This window comes from Rhipicephalus microplus, chromosome X (genome assembly GCF_043290135.1).
Source record: "Rhipicephalus microplus isolate Deutch F79 chromosome X, USDA_Rmic, whole genome shotgun sequence".
Lineage (NCBI taxonomy): Eukaryota > Metazoa > Arthropoda > Arachnida > Ixodida > Ixodidae > Rhipicephalus > Rhipicephalus microplus.
Genome location: NC_134710.1, coordinates 219,041,419 through 219,064,051, shown reverse-complemented (window position 1 = coordinate 219,064,051; position 22,633 = coordinate 219,041,419). Strand labels below are relative to the sequence as shown.

General features: G+C 46.5%; 1 protein-coding gene across 1 annotated transcript in view; it reads right to left on the bottom strand.

The window, feature by feature from the left end:
- The window catches only part of LOC142775985 (histone-lysine N-methyltransferase EHMT1-like), a 273,651-nt gene that overhangs the window by 175,909 nt on the left and 75,109 nt on the right, over positions 1-22,633 (bottom strand). Inside the window, exons 10-11 of the mRNA XM_075878664.1 lie at positions 17,561-17,740; positions 4,507-4,595 (exon numbers count right to left, since the gene is read on the bottom strand). Of these exons, the coding sequence (XP_075734779.1) occupies positions 4,507-4,595; positions 17,561-17,740 (269 nt within the window). The remainder of the gene's footprint in view (positions 1-4,506; positions 4,596-17,560; positions 17,741-22,633) is intronic.

Here is a 22,633-nt window from a genome sequence, read left to right as displayed (position 1 = left end):
CGAGACTACCATGACGTTTGAGGGTCTTTTGTCAATGTCCACAACAGCGCGAAAAATTAAGCGCTTTTTTGGGGTCAAGTGGTGCGGTAGCGAGGCAAGATGCCAGCAAGGCATAACTCAGAATTCACATGAAAGCCTCCTATCTGTGATTTGGAGTTTGGTATCAAAGGAGCAGCATGCTTCTGTTTTTGTTGAGCAAGCAGCTGCTGCAGAAGCTGTGCTGTATTTCAACACAGGCAATGTCAATACAATTGCTGCATTTCTAGAGCAGCTGGACATCCCAATATTCAGCAGCACATCCCTAAGGGCTAAGGAGGAGGACTGTCGTCAGAGTGCAACCTCAAATAAATAGAAAGAAGCGTCCTAAAGTCTGAGAAAGCTGGTCAAGAAGCATAAGGATGGAATGCATCAAGATTATGCCCCTGGTGCATTTTCGTAGGATTTTATTAGTACTTTTTCAATAAAGGTGTTCTCAAATGTTTTTCCCTGTTTTCTCAAAACATCAATATCGGAACATTTGCCAAGTTGGAGGGAAAATAACTTCTGTTCTATTCAAGCTATCAGCATAATTCTTTTTTTGCCAGAAAGATGCATGCAGTATGCAACATGCTTATTTTGAAAGCAATATACGGATTGTTACGTTTGGCCCAGCAATTCCTTTGGGCAGACGCCATTGTGCGTAAGCTGGTCTACTAGGGAGGCTTTCAACCCCATCGGCGCCAGTCTGCAAGACGCTGTATTGTAGATGTTCCAGGAAGCAGTCGGGTCTCAACAAAAGCTTCGTGAGACAAGCCTTTTGTTGAACGGGCTCGAACAGCGGGGGGACAGCGCCACTGTGGCTGGTCTCATTAACACAACCTCTTGACTTGGCTATTGTCATCTACGCGAGGACATCGCAAAGCACCGACAGCCCGGAAGCGTGGGGAAGACATCGAGGGAGCCGTTCTCAGGGATCGAGCGTTTGGACTACCTGAAGCTGAAAGCAGCATGGACCGCTGCTGACGTTCGGGTTAGCGGCCATCTCCTCGGAGGAGCTCAACCTTGCCTCTCCAGACTCTACCTCATCGCCCTGTGACGCCTTCAAGGCGGGGGCTGGGTGCGTCATTGTGTGGTGCGCTCGTGCTCCCATTGGACCATTCAAACTTCGTCACCTGATTTGTGGCGAGAGTGCTCACCGCCTTCTTCGGATCTCGGTGTAAAGGAGACGGCAGGCTATAAAAGCCAAAGCATTTTGTAAATCATGAGCGGAATCATGTACTGAATCATAAACTGAATCTCTGTTGTACATAATGCGGGATCTTCTGAATCCCTGTACAGTTCTCATTTTTCTTATATTATGTAAATAAATCTTCGTTCTACCTCTCTTAACGCGTCCCCTCAATGGCGAAGATTGGCTAAGCGGACGACGGCGGGAAGCCAGCTACCTTAAAGAAGCCCACCGTTCCTGCCATCGACCTCAAGCCCTTTACAACTGGTGGCAGTGATAGGATGCCTTCATCAATTTCCTACCCTTCACAGGATCAAAGAAAAAAAATTTATTGGGTCACATGTGTGACAAGTGAGGGTGGCTTTTTTTTTTCTCTGAACATCAATGTCCTCTAACTCTTGCTGAAATTGGCCCAGCAAATTGATTTATAACATATTTCACTCCTTAAACATTTTACATTGTTTCTACACTGTCGCCAGTGTTTTGATGCTTCCTGCTTAGCTGCTAATTAGGCTGCAAACAAAGGACCCGAGTTTTACACTGATCGTGGAGTATCTTGGAAACTACTTGACCTATCAAAAAGTAATTACATTTTTAGAATCTGCGCATCTAAATACACAGACTGAAAATTTCATTCAGATCTATACATAAACAAAAAAGTTGCCCATCAAGTGTAGCCTCCCCCCTTAAATGACCATCAGCCCAACACTGACGCCATACGCTAACCCTTTGCGGGCTCCTGTTGAGTGAGGAACCCTACCGCTATGCCCGCAACGCCCACAAGATTTGCAAATAGTATTCTAATTCTCGACTATTTGCTTGCATCTTTTGTGTCTGAAATAAATCTTGCCTCATGTTGAACCTGTGCTTATATTGTATGAGGTAAGTCTATTTTAATACTCTTCAAAGCTTGCAGTTAGTTGCTGGCGTGAGACTCCAGATTTGTGGTCACTTATTTTTCTTTTTCACTCAGTACGTTTTCGCAGAAAGTTTTCCCCGTGTAATTTTTGCACCCCCTAACTTTGCATTGGTTTTCCGCCCAAAAAAAGTGCGAAGATTTTGTGAGTAAATACGGTATGGCTTATATTTAAGGGCCCTGAAATACTTCAACAGTGAAAGCTGTTCTGAGATCACAAAAGTCATTTTTGGCGCCGTAGTTCTCCGCCTCCGCTGGTGTCCGTAAATAGTGTCGCACGGAATAAGAACATAACTAAATAAATAACAAGCATAGAGGACAGATAGGGACTCCAACGCAGGTCCCCTGCGTGCCAGCCCAGTATTCTACCACTGAGCTACGCCGATGCTTGATACTTCGTTGCGAAGTGACCCTATGCAGGCTTCATGTCAGGTATGAAATCGCATTAATATGTGTAATAAAGCATGTGACAACAGCAGCAGAACTACCAGGCATCACACAATATGAATTGTGTAACGAGTGGGTCGACGAATGCTCCAACTCATTACAAAAAGCTCAGGAGTAATTCTTCATTGTCGACAGCCATAGCATCAACAAAATGCACATAATTTCTTGCAAGTGTGTAGCGGGTGTCACACTTCTCCGAAGAAAGGCATAGTGGATGCCTCCCTATATAGAAAAATTATGTTAATTTATGACACAGTGGGTACCCTCCAAGTGTGCTTGTAGCAGCTACCTAAACAGTTGTTTAAAAAAGGCTCTAGAAAGGTTGCTCTTCCAGTTTTCACTGCCATTGTGCTGCACATTTCACGCAGGCCTAACGGCTTTTTTTTTTTTTTTTTTTTTAGAGTTGTCAAAAAACGCTGCCTATAGACAATCGAAGCTCCCAAGAACACGTGAGCCACATATTATAGCACAGCCCGTGGCCTTTAATTCACAATGAATTCTCAAAGTCAGCCTAAAATTGCTTTTGCTTCTCTCGACAAATCATGGAACAAGCTCGAAAATCACTCGTCACAGCCATTGTATGAGCCATTGGCTGATTTGAGCATGGCGCACTCGGTTGTTACAGGGCCCGCCACAGCAGGCTCTGACTTTTCCACGCGTGCGCGCGCGATCGCACTGAAAAGCCACATATTTGAAGAAAAAAAAAAAGAGGAAAAGTGCTGAAGGTTTTGAGTCACGCATGATCTACTTTCTTCCCCCATGCCATTCCTCCCTGCTTAGATACCACCAATCGCGGGAGACTCCGCGACACGCTGTGCTCGGAGGCATAGGTTCCTCCGCTTTCATCGGGATGAGAGAAAAAAGAATGCAGTTTCTGGAAATCAGAAATATGCCCGCGACCGTTTCACAGGCATTTCGCCGTACGGCCGCTCCTTTTCTTTTCTCGTGCTCTCGTAACAGCGCGCCATGCGCGGGCGCGACGCGTGTTCTCAGGGGCTGCAAGAATTAGCGAGGCCGAGTCACGTGCGCACCGGGAAGGGCCTCTCCTTTGTTGGCCAGCGCCCAGTAAGCACGTGGTTTCCCTTCGTCCGCGTCCCCTTCGGGAATCACCGGACTATAGCCTGCTTGGGTGCCTAGGCATCCTCGGCGGCCGAGTTTACCCGAGTTTTAGTTTCAGTACCATACACTAGGCCAATCAGCAGTGCCTAGTGCTCGAAGTGGTCGCACCACGCCAAGCCGCTCTAGCCATAGGCCTACGTGAACAAGGTTTGCTCCAACTCTTGCGACCAAGCCCAGTGGCCATCATAAGAGTGCGCAACATAGCCACGAGGGACCTTTCCTGACCGGCGTGTCAAAGCTCACGATTGCCAGCTGCAACGTGCTCGCGGTCTGCTCTTTATTGTGAAGATCCGCATGCGGGAGCCTTTGCTCCCCACGTCTAGGGAGCGGACGTTGTATGTTGTTTGGGGTGCCACCAAAGGCAATAAAGTGTTTGCGCGTTGCTATGAATCAAACACCGTCTGTTTTACCACACCGGGCTAAATGCTTTGTTAGTTGAGCGTGCACGGAGCCATGCGCTACACGTGAGCAGGTGAAGGAAACACGGCCCTGTGGCTCGCTAAGCCTGAGTCCGCAGTGTTACGGTGAGTAGCGAGCTCACCACAAATTGCAGCATGCAACAAATCTTTGTAACTCCACTTGTGGTAGACAGATTCTAAAAATTTTTGTGGCAGGGAAATTCCTGAGGAAATAAGCTCCTCTAGTGAATTCATTCCAGGTCCACTTAAAAAAGTGTTGCAGGGCCCCTTTAATAAATTTAGAACACCGAAAAGCAACATTTGAGCGTTGGGACACCGTGCAACATATGGACATCCGAAACAGTCTAATTGCAAAATATAGGCCATCTTATAGAAAAAAGTAACAAGACAGTTCAAACCTGGACGAGCATGTGAACCAAGATTAGATGTCCTCCTTGCGCAGCTGCATGCAAAGCTCCAGAGTCTGCTGGGCCAATTTCGCGGCCAGCTGTCAGAGCAAGGCATACCATAAGTTTGCAGACAGTAGTGCACTTATGTTAACAGAAATAATATTTAGGGTCACTAGTTTCCCAGAAGTTACTAGCAGGAGAACACTTTGGCTATAAATAAAGCACATTGAAACACCAGAGTCTGCTGGGCCAATTTCGCGGCCAGCTGTCAGAGCAAGGCATACCATAAGTTTGCAGACAGTAGTGCACTTATGTTAACAGAAATAATATTTAGGGTCACTAGTTTTCCAGAAGTTACTAGCAGGAGAACACTTTGGCTATAAATAAAGCACATTGAAACACATGATACAGACACAATGTAATATTGCTATACAATATAGAATAAAACATAGCACACTAAAATAGTATTTAGGCATAAAGCAGACAAGCTACTATTCAAATATGCCCATTAAAACTTAGAAGTACAGTCGAACCTCGGTACAATGTAACTGACAGGGCACAGAAAAAATATAGCTGACCTGAGCTAGCAAAACAAAGCAACTTTTATTACTTAAATTAAAGAAGCGTTGGCTGCTTCCTATTCTTTCCAAGAGGAGTCACAACGAAATATTCACCCATGCATAGCAACACCCTGGTAAAGAGCACGCTGAAACAAGGGCCACAATGACTTTCGTGAATGAATCTAACAGTTGCACTAACATGCTAACACAGCTGTCCATCGTCAAAGTGTATCCGACAACACCGAAATGGAGGTGTATCGTGGAGTGGCGACAACTTATGTCATATTCTATGCTAGTCTTATTATCAACCAGTCACGGCTGGCTGATTTTGTTGATAACACGGATGAGCAGCCGCTCTAACCGTTGACCACACTGGCCAAGTGCGAAAAGAGCCAAAAGCATTGGCATCAGAAAAAGCATCGTTCCACGATTGCACCCAGCATCTGCGAGTACAAAACTATGAACTGAGCGACTGATTTGCAGCTTGAAGCAAGCAAGCAATGGTGGCCCACATGTTTAGTAAGCAGCGGCAGTTTCTGGTGGCGCCAACACCTGTTTTAGACTTCCTCGACGTATTTTCATGTTCTGGAAATGCATAAAGACGGTCAAGATTGTGTTTACTGCACGGCATTAAATATCTGAGCCTAGAATTTTAACCCTTTACTGCCGGTTGTCGCGAATTCGCGACACACCAAAAAAGGCCGACCAAGCAACTTACCACACGCGTACTGCCTTCAGCGCCGGCTGTCACGTCTTCGCGGCGAACGTAGCTTTCAGTACGAGACATCTAGCGCCATCTCACGTAAGGTATTCCAAGCTAGGACCCAGTGTTGTGTCCGAGTTGGCGGTGAGCGCGAAGCACGTGCAACAGCTCTCATTTCTTCGTTGTTTTCTGCCGGAGTGACGTAAGTTCAATCTACTATAAATTTTTTTCGGGGTGCACGCATCCAAGAGATTGAATATGACATGTTACATCGTTTTGAAGTACATTTTTTGTTGCACAATCCTTGCTTTCGTGGTATGTCGTGAATTCGCGACATCCGGCGTTTGCGCAAGTGGTGCCGGTTGTCGCGAATACGCGACATACCAAAAAAGGCCGACCAAGCAACTTACCACACGCGTACTGCCTTCAGCGCCGGCTGTCACGTCTTCGCGGCGAACGTAGCTTTCAGTACGAGACATCTAGCGCCATCTCACGTAAGGTATTCCAAGCTAGGACCCAGTGTTGTGTCCGAGTTGGCGGTGAGCGCGAAGCACGTGCAACAGCTCTCATTTCTTCGTTGTTTTCTGCCGGAGTGACGTAAGTTCAATCTACTATAAATTTTTTTCGGTGTGCACGCATCCAAGAGATTGAATATGACATGTTACATCGTTTTGAAGTACATTTTTTGTTGCACAATCCTCGCTTTCGTGGTATGTCGCGAATTCGCGACATCCGGCGTTCGCGCAAGTGGTGACTGACGGTATGATAATTTAGTTTTTCATTTCTTGACAGGAGATGGACTCCCGCTCGTTTTAAGGGAAAAGGGGGCTTCGTACGCGCTTGCCACCTGAAGACAAAAGTGATGACAGCTGTGTCAGTGACAGCGAAGACGACGATGTTGTTCCCTATCATCATACACAAGCTCGAGTGTCTTCATCTAGCAGTAAGGATGAAGACGAAGATGCGGTAGATGAACCAAGCGCCTCTCGAAAGCGTTCGGTGCGATGGAAAAAAACCGGTTGTCAAGAACAGCGAGAAGTACCACCCTGGGAAAGCGCTCTTCCTGAGGCTGACACTGTACGAGCTCCTATCGAATATTTCAAGGACTTTTTTGATGACAACTTCATGGATCACATCGTTGAGCAGAGCAATGTGTTTGCGACGCAGAAAAATCCTAACAAAGGACTTGCTCTGTCTCGTGATGAGCTAGATCAATTTCTCGGCACCGTCACATTCATGTCGATCTGTCGACTCCCAAGAAGTCGGCTATACTGGGCGGCCGAGTCCAGGGTCCCCACGGTGGCCGACACGATGTCACGAGATCGCTGGGAGGCAATCAAAGCAAATTTGCATTTCAACAACAATGATGACATGCCGCCACCAAATGATCCACACAAGGACCGTCTTTTCAAGGTTCGGCCAGTTATTGACTTCCTCCTGCCGAAATTTCAAGGTATCCCAAAAACACAAGCCCTGTGCGTTGACGAGCAAATGGTACCGTTCAAGGGACGCTCAAGCCTCAAGCAATACATTCCCAGCAAACCCCACAAATGGGGTTACAAAGTTTTTCTGCTGTGCGACCCACAGGGCATGGTGCACTCTTTCGAAATATACACAGGAAGGATTGATGCTGTCCCTGGGGAGCCCGACATTGGTGCCAGTGGCAATAAAGTCCTCAAGCTTTCGCAAAACATTCAGCCAGGACTGAACCATCTTCTTTTCTGCGATAATTGGTTTACGTCCCTGAAGCTCTTTAGCTCATTATCAAAAAAAGATGTCCGCTGTCTTGGCACAGTCCGTGCTAATCGACTGCAAGGTTGTCCTCTGCCTTCTGATGCAAGCCTCAAGAAAAAGGGACGAGGATCCTTCGAAGAATTCGAGACTGTGGTTGATGCCACAAAACTAATTGCACTCAAGTGGTACGATAACCGAGCGGTCACAACGTTGAGCACGTTCGCAGGTGCTGAACCAGTTACATCTGTTGGCAGGTGGGAACGCTCAAAAAAGATGACCGTACAGGTTGAATGCCCAAGTGCGGTCAGCATCTACAACAAGTTCATGGGAGGCGTGAACCAGCTGGATGCACTGATTGCATATTACAGAATCCATATAAGGTCCAAAAAGTTTTACCTTAAGATTTTTTTTTTTCATTTTGTGGATATGGTCGTCGTTGTCGCCTGGCTGCTTTACAGACGTGACTGTGATGCAGTAGGCGTTCCTACCAAGCAGCAGATGGACCTCCTCAAGTTCAAGTTCTACATCGCTACCTGTTTGCTGAAGGAGAACAAGGACACTGCAACGAAAAAAAGGGGCAGGCCGTCCTCATCTGTGGAATCGCAGCTTGAGTGCAAGAAAAAAAGAGGGCCCATGAAACCCGTGCCACTCGCTAGTGTCCGCACGGACAGTACAGGTCACTGGCCAAATGTCGAAACCACACGTCAGCGGTGCAAGCGGCCAGGATGCAAGGGGCAAACCGTTATCAAATGCACAAAATGCGACGTTCACTTGTGCTTGAATAAGAATGCTAACTGCTTTGTGGCTTTTCACCAGCCGTAAAACGAGATGCTGTTACTAAATCCTGGGTAAAGGATATGTTTTGCTGAATATTTTTGATTGAACGATTCAGTTTCTGTGAAATAAATGTTTGCCAGAGATGCCAAGCTCCGTAGCCCTGATCAGACTCGGTTTATTGATGCGGCGATCACATAGTTGCGTTGAATTGAACGCATCTCTCGTTTGGACCACATATTGACTTAAGTGCCTGTTGTCGCGAATTCGCGACAAACCTAAAAGTATGCAATAAAGTTGCATTTCAGATAATATAATTTCCGAATGAAGTAAAGATTGCTATTTAAAGCTGAAAAATATGGACTGGTCACGGGAAACCGAGAATTTTTCGATGTAGCAGAAATTTCATTGAAGCGGCATTCGTTGTAGCGGAGTTCGACTGTACCTCTGTTTTACAATGTTGGAATTGAAGCTAAAGATTCAGGTGGACTGACAATTTTACCCAACCCAGTGCCCCTCCCTTTTCTGATCAGCAACTTATCCTCACATGTCTCCTATATAAGTTCTATTGTCTTGCATGATAGCAATCAGCATTTTTGGGTAATATTCTGACCAAAATACAAACTAACCTCACGCAATAAATTCCATTAAACTAAATATGCATAAGCACATCCCCTAAAAAAGCTGTTCTTGTTGATGCAGAAACTGCTGTATTAACAGCAGAAAACTCCCCCATGGCTTAAACGGAACCAACAGCATTTTGTGACCCTGCAAAAATGATATTTTTTGTTTTCTTAGCATGTAGTGTTTATGTAGTGTCATTGCTATCTACACACCGTAGCCAGGAAACACTTTTAAGATATTTTACTTTCATTTGAAAGTTTTCATCGCCAAGCATCTGTAAAACAACCCCACCACAATGGACATTATCAGTTTATCATGCCTAGTGAACAGTTCACTAGATTTGTCAACTCTACGTTCTCGATGCAGCCGAAATCGCTTTCTGAGCTACTGAACGTCTAATTACCTTTCATTGTTTACATGCAACATGTATGGCCAACAGCAAACAAAGTGATGCAGAAAAAAACAAGAGTTGCTGTCCACATGTAACTAGGACATACATCACACAGTGCTTATACGTCACTGTAATACCACTCTCTCGATATTGAAACCAAGAGATTTTAAGGGTGTGGTATAAAAAGTACATTAAAGGAACACTAAAGTGAAAAACGATTTTTTCAAGTATTACTAGTGTATAATTCCACATTCCTTACAGCCCCTCTTACAGCAAGATGACGCTTGATAAGCGTGCAAACTGCAGTGGAGACAACATTTTCACACCAAATACCGTGACGCAGAAAATGTTGATGGTATCTACTAGGTCATACGTGCTCCTAATCGATAATAATCAATACATTGTCATCTGTGGGGCCCACAGGCTCAATGTACAAAGTTTCAAAAAATTTCACCAAGCCAATGTCGCGAAAATACGAAAAATACATTTCCACATGCATGACGTCACGTGCGAAAATTTCAGCACGAAATTTAAAAGTTACACTTCAACCTTGACTTTTTCCTCTAAAAATGAACTTATGATGGTAAAACTTATGAGATTAGACTTCTCAGAGTAAAGTGTATCAATCTAAACAAAGCAATAATTTCACTTTAGTGACCCTTTAAATGCGTTTGCGGCAACTACGATACACATTTTAGTGCTCTTGAACAACAATATAAAAGCAACAATATATAAGAGCAACAATATAACATTTTCTCAAATCTGTGTCAGTGCACCTTTGAGACACAGGCAAGAGACAACTGCCGCTAACTCGCCTGAGATAATGCAACCATCAGTTACACAAAAGCCTGCCCTTAGAGTCTCACAGCCACACTAGTTGGCTCAATTACTTCTGGACTTCATGCGGAAGATTCATAGAGTCACTAAAGGCAAATATTAAGTCGACACTGATTGTTGAAATAGTGGTCTAGACACCCCGTAGGGCTAGTTTAGTGCTAAGAAAGTGCTTATTTTAAAATTAAATTATGTTTTCATGGTCTGCATCGCATTAGCGCACTTCAAATTACCCGCACCTCTAAGCGGTCTTGCAGATGTCACTATTACCGTGCCTAACATTGCCACTCTTTACTATGCGGCCGCCGACACCAGTACCAGAATAGCACAATATTCTGCAACCTCAGAGGCCATGATTCTGCTTTCTTGGTTCAAGTGGGCCCTGCCAGATGACACCACCTATCCAGCCTAACCAGCAAAAAATTGAATTTTTGAACCACTCGTGCCATTCCCCATAAAGTTAAGCAGTTCTTTTCTCTATATTGCCACGTTCCATTTCACAAGTTTTTGTTATCGTTCCGAAACACCACACGATTCTCGGCGCGAACCGCGCCTGCAGGTTTCTAGAAGGTTCCGGACTGTAGTAGATCATTTCGATAAGATCACGCCCACTGTGCGAACGGTACAGATTGTTCTGGAACCTACGCCACCGCCAGCGATAACGCTAGAACATTCGACGGCAAGGGTATAAATGCCGACGCGCTTCGCCGCTTGTCAGTTGTTGATCGAAGGCCGACGCTGCGTTCGCCGCTATCAGTCCGAGACTGCTATCTGTGCAAGACTGCTGCTGTAATTAGGCTTTCCCTTTACCGGGCACAGGTTCGCCCAAATAAACAGTTAAATCCCAACACGAAGCTTTCTGTCTTTGGCCACGTCACGATTTCGTGACATCTGGTGGAGGTGCTGCTTCGTTCATGTACCGGACGCCCCCGTCAAGCCGTGAACCCAGCCCCCTTCGCGGAGAAGACACCGACGCCAACCAAGAGCAGCGAACGAGCCGCCGACAGCAAGGTCTCCCACCGGAGTACGGCCTGCTACAAGACAAGGCGCGGAAGACCAAGACCATGACCTCGACTGCAGCGACAATGACAACCGGAGCGTCCCAGCCCACGATCGTCATTCATCAACCCAGGGAACCACCAACGTTCCATGGCTCATCGTTCGAAGACCCGGAAACCTGGCTAGAAACATACGACCGTGTGGCCGCCCTCAACCACTGGGACAACGAAGAAAAGCTCCGTCGTGTGTACTTCTACCTGGAAGACACCGCAAGGACCTGGCTAGAGAATCGGGAGTCCACGCTCCGAACGTGGGATGTCTTCTGCGGCGCATTTCTTCAAACGTTCGCAAGCGTCGCTCGCAAAGAGAGGGCCGCTGCTCTACTCGAGACCCGGGTTCAGCTACCAAATGAAAAGGTTGGAATTTTCACAGAGGAGATGACCCGCCTATTCCGTCACGCTGACCCAGACATGCCTGAGGAAAAGAAAGTTCGTTTCCTCATGCGAGGGGTCAAACAGGAGCTCTTCGCGGGACTAATGAGGAATCCACCGAACACCGTCCAAGAATTTGTATCCGAGGCGACCACCATCGAAAAAACGCTGGACATGCGCACCAGACAGTATAATCGTCGCCTGACTCCAGAATGCGCTGCTGCTCAAGCCAGTGACTCCGACGACCTGCGTGAAACGATCCGAGCGATCGTGCGGGAAGAGCTGCGCAAACTGTTGCCTTCGGCGCAGCCTCAAGTGGATTCGATCGCCGACATTGTGCGAGAAGAAGTCCGGCAATCACTTCGAATTCCCGAAACACCGCCGCCCGAGCCAGAAACTATGAGCTACGCCGCTGCAGTGCGCCGCAACGCTCCTCCCCGTCCACGCCAAAACGCCGCCCCGTCACACTTCCGTCGCCAGACGCCACCGCCGCCACCACCCCAACCGACGTCCTACCGTTCCCCAGCGGGCCAGCGCAGTGCACCGAGGAAGACTGACGTCTGGCGCACCCCTGGCCATCGCCCGCTCTGCTACCACTGCGGCGAGGCCGGACACACATACCGCCGTTGCCAGTACCGCCAGATGGGATTGCGTGGCTTCGCCGTCAATGCACCGCGTCCGCAGCCAGGAGATCGGCCACGTGACATCGCCGACTACCTGGCAGGAACTCAATGGACACCACGAAGTCCTTCCCGTTCGCCGTCGCCCAGCCGCCGCATGTCACCGCACCCCCGGCAGTACTCTGGCCCAACGCGGGGCCGGTCTCCTAGCCCGTATCCGGGAAACTAAGGGCAGCAACCGATGGAGGTGCGGTTGCTGTGCGACGAACTACCGAAGATCCTCCGACGACGACGCCGACGCGACGGAGCTTTTTGAACACAACCCCAACCAGGCAAAACCCTGAAGGCAAAAGCTCACTTACCGAAGGTGGCCGTACAACGCAACATGGAAGCAGCGGAACAAGCCGACGCAGCCGTGACACGACGCCACGCCCTAACTGTAATGCGAGACGGCGAACTAGCGACCTCGACGTTCTTATCGATGGCCACAGTGTGACTGCTCTCGTCGATACTGGAGCCGACTATTCTGTCATCAGTGGGTCGTTCACCGCGAAGTTAAAGAAAGTTAGGACAGCTTGGAAAGGCCCTGAAATCCGCACAGCCGGAGGTCATCTCGTAACGCCTGCAGGAATCTGCACAGCGAGAGTCACCATTAACGGCCGCATTTATCCTACAGACTTCGTAGTCCTACAGCGTTGCTCGAGAGATGTCATCCTTGGCATGGACTTCTTATGCCTCCATGGTGCTGTCATCAACCTAAAAACAAGGTCGATAACGTTATCCACAGAAGAAGCACTACCGCCGCGCACGCCGTCAGGACACCATGCCTTGAATGTGCTGGAAGAACAAGTCACCATTCCGCCTCGCTCAAGCGTCATTATTTCAGTCGGCGCTCCTAAATCACCTGACTTGGAAGGCGTCGTTGAAGGCAGTCAGCATCTGTTGGTCACCAGAAATATTTGCGTCGCAAGAGGAATTGCAGAGCTGCGGGGAGGCAAAGCAACGGTTATGCTCACGAATTTCAGCAATAAGTACAAACATGTGAACAAAGGAACAACGGTCGCATACATCGAAGAAATTGTCGAAGCCACCAGTGCTTTCGCCCTCGCCGATTCTGCGGAACCTGCTCAGAGGAACCAAGCCCCTCCCATAGCTTTCGACGTCAATCCCAGACTTCCGAACGATAAGCAAGAACAGCTTAAGGCCCTGCTCCTGCAATACGAAGATTGCTTTTCGTCGTCATCGAAAATTCGGCAGACCCCAATCACGAAACATCGAATCATGACCGAAGAAAATGCCAGACCACTCCGTCAGAGTCCGTACAGAGTTTCGACGCGAGAACGTGAGGCAATGAAGAGACAAGTTGATGAAATGCTGCAAGATGACATTATCCAGCCGTCCAAGAGTCCGTGGGCATCCCCCGTGGTGTTAGGGAAGAAAAAGGATGGGACCCTACGTTTCTGCGTCGATTATCGCCGCCTGAACAAAATCACAAGAAAGGACGTGTATCCTCTCCCACGAATAGACGACGCCCTTGATCGGCTCCATAACGCCAAGTACTTCGCGTCAATGGACCTCAAGACTGGCTATTGTCAAATCGAAGTCGACGAAAGAGACCGAGAGAAGACGGCGTTTATAACACCGGACGGCCTCTTCGAGTTTAAGGTGATGCCCTTCGGTCTTTGCTCAGCGCCTGCAACTTTTCAACGCGTTATGGATACAGTACTGGCAGGATTGAAGTGGCAGACTTGCCTTGTGTACTTGGACGACGTCGTCGTATTTTCCTCGAGTTTCGACGAGCATGTTCGGCGCCTTGAAGCTGTACTTCAAGCCATCAAGACGTCCGGACTCACACTGAAGCCAGAAAAGTGCAGATTTGCGTATGAGGAGCTCTTGTTTCTGGGGCACGTTATCAGCAAGTCTGGAGTTCGTCCCGATCCACGGAGAACAGCCGCTATCGCCGACTTCCCGCCGCCCACTGACAAGAAAGCCGTGCGCCGATTTCTGGGCCTGTGTGCCTATTATAGGCGGTTCGTGAAAAACTTCGCCCGCATCGCCGATCCTCTCACTAACCTTACCAAGGCCGACGTTGAGTTTAAGAGGGAAACGCCACAGGAACACGCTTTTCAGGAGCTTAAACATCGCCTCCAGACGCCTCCGTTACTTGCCCATTTCGACGAATTCGCCGAGACAGAAATACATACTGACGCAAGCAGCGTAGGTCTTGGCGCCGTTCTTGTGCAGAGGGCTGACGGACTTGAAAGGGTTATTAGTTACGCCAGCCGATCGCTATCCAAAGCAGAAGCAAATTATTCCACAACAGAAAAGGAGTGCCTCGCCATCATCTGAGCTACGTCGAAATTTCGCCCCTACCTCTACGGCAGGCCCTTCAAAGTTGTGAGCGACCACCACGCCTTGTGTTGGCTAGCCACCTTGAAGGACCCTTCAGGTCGCCTCGCACGATGGAGCCTGAGACTTCAAGAATATGACATTACTGTCATTTACAAGTCCGGCAAAAAACACTCCGACGCTGACTGTCTCTCTCGTGCGCCTGTCGACCAACCGCTACCCGACGACTCGGATGACGACTACTTCTTGGGAACGATAACTACCGACGACTTCGCTGAACGACAGCGGGCCGACCCGGAACTTAAAGCCCTAATAGAATACCTCGAAGGCAGGACCGCCGAAGTCCCGAAGGTATTCAAGCGCGCACTTGCGTCGTTCTTTCTACGAAACGGACTTCTACAAAAGAAAAACTTTTCACCGCTTCGAGCTAAGTACCTCCTTGTGGTGCCTTCAGCTCTGCGACCAGAACTCCTGCAGGCCCTGCACGACGATCCGACGGCAGGGCACCTCGGTGTTTCCCGCACGCTCGCGAGGATACAAGAAAGGTACTACTGGCCACGTCTTACCACCGACGTCACTCGTTATGTGAGGACATGCCGGGACTGTCAGCGACGCAAGACACCGCCGACAAGGCCAGCGGGACTTCTGCAGCCAATTGATCCACCTTGCCGACCTTTCCAGCAGATTGGTATGGACCTACTGGGGCCGTTCCCGACGTCGGCTTTCGGAAACAAGTGGATCGTGGTAGCTACCGACTACCTCACCCGCTACGCCGAGACAAAAGCCCTGCCAAAAGGCAGTGCATCCGAGGTAGCTAAGTTCTTCGTCGAAAATATCGTCCTACGTCACGGCGCCCCGGAGGTCCTTATCACCGACAGAGGAACGGCATTCACTGCCGACTTAACTCAAGCGATCTTGGCATACAGCCAAACAAATCACCGCCGGACGACAGCGTACCACCCACAGACCAATGGCCTCACCGAGCGGCTTAACAAGACGATCGCCGACATGCTGTCAATGTACGTCGATGTCGAACACAAGACGTGGGACACCATTCTTCCGTATGTGACCTTCGCATACAACACGGCGGTGCAGGAGACGACGCAGATATCTCCATACAAACTGGTCTACGGAAGGAGCCCGGCAACGACGCTCGATGCCATGTTACCCAACGTCACCGACGAAGAAAACCTCGATGTGAGCGAGTACCTTCAACGCGCCGAAGAAGCCCGACAACTTGCGCGTCTTCGTATCAAGAATCAACAGACGACCGACAGCCACCGTTACAACCTTCGACGACGCTTCGTGGAATACCAGCCCGGTGAACGTGTTTGGGTGTGGACGCCGATACGCCGACGTGGACTAAGTGAAAAGCTTCTGCGACGGTACTTCGGACCGTACAAGGTGGTTCGACGTCTCGGCCCACTTGATTACGAGGTTGTCCCCGACAGCATCACGAAGTCTCAACGACGCCGATCGCGACCTGAAGTCGTCCATGTCGCGCGCCTCAAGCCGTTTCATGCACGTTAACAAACTGAAACAGTGTTTTTTGTATTATTGTTGTATCGTAATTTATTCATTGTACTTTCTTGCATTATTATTGTACCTTCATCTTTAGTTAAAGCATCGGGACGATGCCTTTTTTTCAGAGGGGGGGCAATGCCACGTTCCATTTCACAAGTTTTTGTTATCGTTCCGAAACACCACACGATTCTCGGCGCAAACCGCGCCTGCAGGTTTCTAGAAGGTTCCGGACTGTAGTAGATCATTTCGATAAGATCACGCCCACTGTGCGAACGGTACAGATTGTTCTGGAACCTACGCCACCGCCAGCGATAACGCTAGAACATTCGACGGCAAGGGTATAAATGCCGACGCGCTTCGCCGCTTGTCAGTTGTTGATCGAAGGCCGACGCTGCGTTCGCCGCTATCAGTCCGAGACTGCTATCTGTGCAAGACTGCTGCTGTAATTAGGCTTTCCCTTTACCGGGCACAGGTTCGCCCAAATAAACAGTTAAATCCCAACACGAAGCTTTCTGTCTTTGGCCACGTCACGATTACGTGACAATATATCAAACAGCAACTGACAAGCAGCATTTTATTGCGTCTCTTGATGCACTGAAAGTTCTTTTTTTATTGCAGCTAGTTTGATTACTTGTGATTAATTGTAGTCGGGAAACTCTCACATCATTGGGTTCATTTCGCATGTTTCCCACTCGTAGCACACATCGTGTGATACATTTAGCTTAATTTCTTTGTGAGGCAATGCAGTTGATAATAACGCCATTTTTGACGTCACACACTGAGCTTTCACTCTGACAAATTGTCCTTTGCCTTTAGTGTCCCTTTAACATGTATTCTTGCACATAAGCTACCCCTCTGTATAACCCACTCTCTTAACTTTAGAAAAAATATATTTATAGGCATATATCCCCTGATACAACCCATGCTTCCACTTTTTAAGCACATTTTTCAGTTGCTGTTTTTTTGTTTAGGTTATATACAAGAAAATATAGTATATTTTTTATTCAATTTATCGTGTCATAGGGCATACTAGTGCCAATAAAATTTCTTCTTAAAGTCCATTTCATGATTTGTGAGGCGTTCTGTGAACCAGATTTTGCACAGCAGTTTGGCTAGCAGCAACAAGGCAGGGTAGGTCAACCTACCAAACATTGCTGTGGCACTGCCTCAAATCTCCAAAGTAACATCATTTACACGAAGTTTGGGGGAAAATCTGGTTTGGGTATTGCTAATAGGTAGCCAAAATCTTCAAACTAACCAAGCTGGTGCCGGCCATCACTTCGGATAAAGTTAAATTTATATTAGAAAATGTGAGACTGCACAAATCTTTGAATCAGGTGGGACATCAAACTAAATGAGTTTGAATTATGAAGTATTTACTGCATTGTGCAAGTATGATCAGCTACATTAAACAATTTTTTTCCTCCTTCAACAACACAGGTTCAGAAGAATCTATGCCGTAAACAACACATCAAACACAAGCCATTAGTCTTACAACAGTAATAAAAAAAATGACTTACACAGGCACTGAACGACCCTGCCAACATCGCCCTGACGGCAGGCAGCCAGCAAGACAGATGTGCCCGCAGCGCCTTGTGGAACCGGACGACTACTACTGGATGAAGCCTCTTGCCACAGATGCCGCACCAACTGGTCTAATTTTCTGCGCGCAGGTGTTATCGAAGGTCTCTCAACAGAGGCTGCACCAAAGAAACAAGTCATTTCATTCTTCTTTACATCGCATCACAAAGGTTTCAAATCGGCTCCAGTAGAGATTTAGTACCTAAGTTTGGTGCAAAAAAAAGTGCCAGGTTTATTGGCGCAGTGAGCATATTCACAATTAAACATACCCCCAGCTTTACTGGTCAAAATTTATATTTTTTTTCCTACAGCAAGTTTTTATGTTGTAACAAAAAGTTCATTTATGGAAGTATTTATATTTGGAGTGGTTAATACTGAAAGCTTGTACACATTTTGTAACTAAAATTTTTCAATTTGAGCATTCCATAAAATATGGGGCCCTACAGCAGTAACACTGAGAAGTGAGATCGATTCAGACTTACCACATATATGCCGGGTAACTATGGGCGACTTTTACAAAAGCGCGAGAAACTTTAGTTTACCGTTTACATATTAACTAGGAGTGTGCCAATATCAAACTCTTCTAATACAAATCGAATACGAAAACCATTTACATATTAACTAGGAGTGTGCCAATATCAAATTCTTCTAATACAAATCGAATACGAAAAAATAGCTTTGCATACGAATCGAATATTGAGTAAACAAGAGATGCGATTTTTTTCCGCCAGTAATATTTCAATTCCATTTGTCTATCAAGAGTGCTGTAATGTCATACCCATAGCCGCACGATCGTGACCACAAAGTACTGGGGATAACACAAGGAAGGCATGCGAGATAGATGAACCCAGTATTGTAGACCACTGAGCTATAATTATGCGACTAAATGGCACCCCATTATACGGAGGATTGATTGCAGAATACGATGCCACTCGAGTGTGGTGCAGATATACGACAGATTCCCAAAGGCACTACGCAGTAACTGCCTCAACTTTTCGTCACCTGATGTGCATCACCGTTAACAACATAGGAATGTATGTAATAAAGCCATTTTAACGTTAACGAAAGTGCATGTCCTTTTCTTTGTTTGCTATTGAGCAGCAAAACAGTCCAGCTCATTCTAATAATCACGTGTTACCATAAAATCCTTTCAGTACTATGACAGGTAATACATTCTGACAGCTGACGGAATACTAGTCGCGCTTTCAATAACGCGTGCTTTGTGGCGAATCATGACCATAAATAGACGCAGCTACACGTGATACGCGTTACCTGCATCGTCAAGCTGTTTGTCCTAAGATAGTTGCATACAGTGCGTCGCCTACTAAGCTCACTCCGTCAGTGCCGCTCGCTATAGACGAGTGCATTTTCCCTTGCGCAGTCACATTTTTTCTTTGTGCTCGATCAGCTAAAGACTGTGCAAAGGTGCGATGAGTATTTTTTAAGGCCAATGCAACGGCAACGAGTTGCCTTGATTTCCACAAGCGATGCACACTTTATTGAAGTGGTCCCGCACACAAGGGTGCGACAGCGAACGGCGCGCATTCGGTACACTTACAGTACGCTTATACGAGAGCGGTAACAGCGCTAAACTGCTAAAACTCACTTACGGCGAAGGAGGCCGTTCATCATCTAGTAGATTTTCTAAAGATGTTTAGGGCAGGTAGATCTGTCGCTATGATGTGCCGGCGTGTTTGTCAGTAGCCGTTATCTTGCTCCTGTGCATTTCCGTACAGCTATCGCAGCACTGCACTGAAATCGCAGTAATCACTGCATAATCTACTGTTAAAACACTTATCATAAAGGTGCAAAATTGAAAGTTCTTTACAGTAACATGTGCAGCCAAAATTAAAAAACATTAAACATTCGAATTACTTTGGATAATGGAAACTTTTGAATATGTGGTATTAGAATTGAACATGAATATTACTATTGCAATATTCAACGAATATTCAAAACTTTAGGATATTTACGCACCCCTAATATTGACTTTGTCAGTAAGCTGCTGCAAACACTGCACCTTGCTATTCGAACTTTTCTCAGATTTTTATTGTGTTGTTTTCCTAAGAGGGAATATCAAAAGATGGCATCTATGATGTATATCTGGCTCTCAATTCGCTTCTGCCAAATTAAAGAAGTTATTGTAGCATCACCTACGAGAATCACCTGTTAACTGGCAAAAACAATCGGTGGAGAATTTACTTGAACACCACTGAGTACATATGGAGCCCCAGCCTACGCCTCATGTCATGGCATGACCCCAACAGTCCTTATTCTGCCAATGGACAAGCCATGCCAATCAACCAACGATCAAACCACACTTCTGCCCATACTAACAAACGACTGCAATGCTAAGGCATTATGTAACTAATCAGGTGGTACAACAGCCGAAATAAAACTTGGAGTAATTTTTGGAGCAGCAGAATCTTACTTTTAGAACACTAAAATGCAAATTTGGAGCAGGTTACGGGAAATAAACATAATTTTTTATTACAAAAGACCAAATTTGAAGCAAAGATCGCTTATATTTAGAAAAAAAAAGTATGTTCAACATCACTTAAACCATACAGAGTAAACATGAGCACTGCAGTTTCAATAAAACTAGTATTTCGATCTACCCCACTAAGCAAAAAATCATAAAGTCCACATAAGCACTTGTCACGTCTGTCAAATACTTTGACAGAATCCATGAATTAAAACAGGGATCTGCTAAGCTGACGAACTTTAAATTCAATAGGTGTGGCCAAACAAACCAAAAAAAAAAAACCTTGCACAGTTCTTTTTTTCAAGGGCAGCAAAAGTATCACACACTGCTTCAAATGATTGCCAGTAACTTTTTGAGACGTCAGCAATCGTACTAGTACTCGCCATTATGCAGTAGTATACATGCATGAGTAATTGAACTAAATTTGCTGTCCTGTCAGTATTGCTAACAGCCCCTTCTAAATTATATTATGCTTTTTCGCAGTGCACCAAGGTGTTTTCAGCCGTGTTTTGCATGAATTAAAACAAGGCCAATAAATTTCCCAGCCCCGCTACGCCTCCTAGCTCTCTCTCGTTTTTTTTTTTTTTGTTTTTTTTTTGGTTTTTTCCAATGGGGGTTAGGTTTAAGGCACATCATCTCGGCTCTCTTGCAAGGTGCCTTCTACCGGATAAAATAACAGTGACGCACTCCCGTTGGTCCGGTGACAGCACTGGATATCTATCGCCAGAACGACGCAACTAACGCAACTTCAAGACAGAGTAATGTTTTATGTCCCGTAGCGATTCGCGGTGATATCGAGCTATGGGTGGCAGCACCATCCCCGCGCAAGTGTGGATAGGCAGTCGGCGGTGTGCGTGTACAAATACATGCAGCGGCGCTTCGTTACAAGTATGTCTGAGCCGATTATCGGCGAATAAAAGGTCTTAACGGCAGTTTACTGATAATATCTACGCTCATCTCTACTGAATCGGTGCACGAAGCCTATGCAACATTATCATGCGCGCTTCGTGCTTTCACGACTCACGTCTTTGCTGTGTTGTTTGTATGTGGTTAGCTTGTGTTCCGCCTGCTACGCACTGCTGTAGCGTCATTGAACTACTTATTTACTTCTTTCTCATCTGCATAAAACAAAAAAAGAAAGTAAGATCACAGAAAGCCCACGTATCTATGCGATTAGTTCAGTACCACCATTCGCGCCTTATACGCATGTGCATTTTTTCTCATTCTGTTCACCATGAAATGAGGGACAGTCGATAAGTCTAGTCAGGAAAGCTTAGTGGCTGACAGCGCTTTGCGATACACTGTGCCTACCACGTATACGCACATGTTCTTGCACATGTAAAAGTATAAAAACCTTGTATAAGAGTTCAGCAAAAAGCTTTTGTTCATGCATTACGTACATGACAGTGCTACAATAAAGCACTGGCTAATGGCCAAGCATTTTTTTTTTTTCAGACAAAAAAAAAAGAGACAAAAAGAGCCGCTACCTTCTGTTTGTCACTAACAATGCCACACAAATGCCCAAGACAATGTAAAATAGATAAGACTTTCAGTGAAATTATACATTATATGTCATGCATGTCTTCTGAATTAACTTTGCACGTCTGGGCTCCTTAACAATCCAAACACACGATTGCGCACGACAACTCCGTTTTAGGCACAGTTTAAGTATCAAAGTGTCACATTTTATCTGATAGTAATATCTCTACATAGTGGTACCACGGCCAAATAAACACAACTGAGGCTCTTTGCATAATCTATAAACTACAGTGCCATAGCTGTACATTTACAAACAGCACGCAAGGGAGTGGCCGGGAGCCTCGTATCTATTCAATAAAACGCAGCATTCACATACCATTTAACTGTCCTCATGTTTGAGAGGACGCGAAGAGCATTTCACGATGTGCTTGAAACAGAAAGCAGTACCCACTATGAAATTATTCTAGTGAATGGAGGATACGACGACAATAAACAGCACTCTGGAAAGTTGCAATCGTCGATCTTATTACGATGCATTAGCAGCCGAGCAAGACCAAATGCTTTCATACATCGTTTCATGCATACGTAAAAGCAGTTACATTCGCACTGACATGACCGGGCAAACCACACTTTAAAACTTGTATGACGTACGCGCACATTGAAACACGACGTGGCTAGCAGACAACGCACGAAACAATGCACACTTGCACGCTTCAACCTGTTGCCGCTGGGTGTTGACTCCGCTCGATCTTACGGCGAATGGCAACCAATGTGGTCGTTGCCAATGGCATCATTCGCAGAACGTTCACTCTGTTTGTGTGCGAAAAACGCGGTATGCACTACCAGCTTTAGTTACTAACATGCCATAGCCACTTTTGCTGACCACGAAGTTCATATTTCCCACGAAGCGTTCCTGGCTACATTACGCCAACACATTTTTGTCTTGCGTCGTCCTGCCGATAGGTTAGCGGCAGGACGACGCAATAGCGATAGGTTAGGTTCATTGCAGTTAGCGGAATTGTGATTGCACAAAAATCTTAGTTGCGCA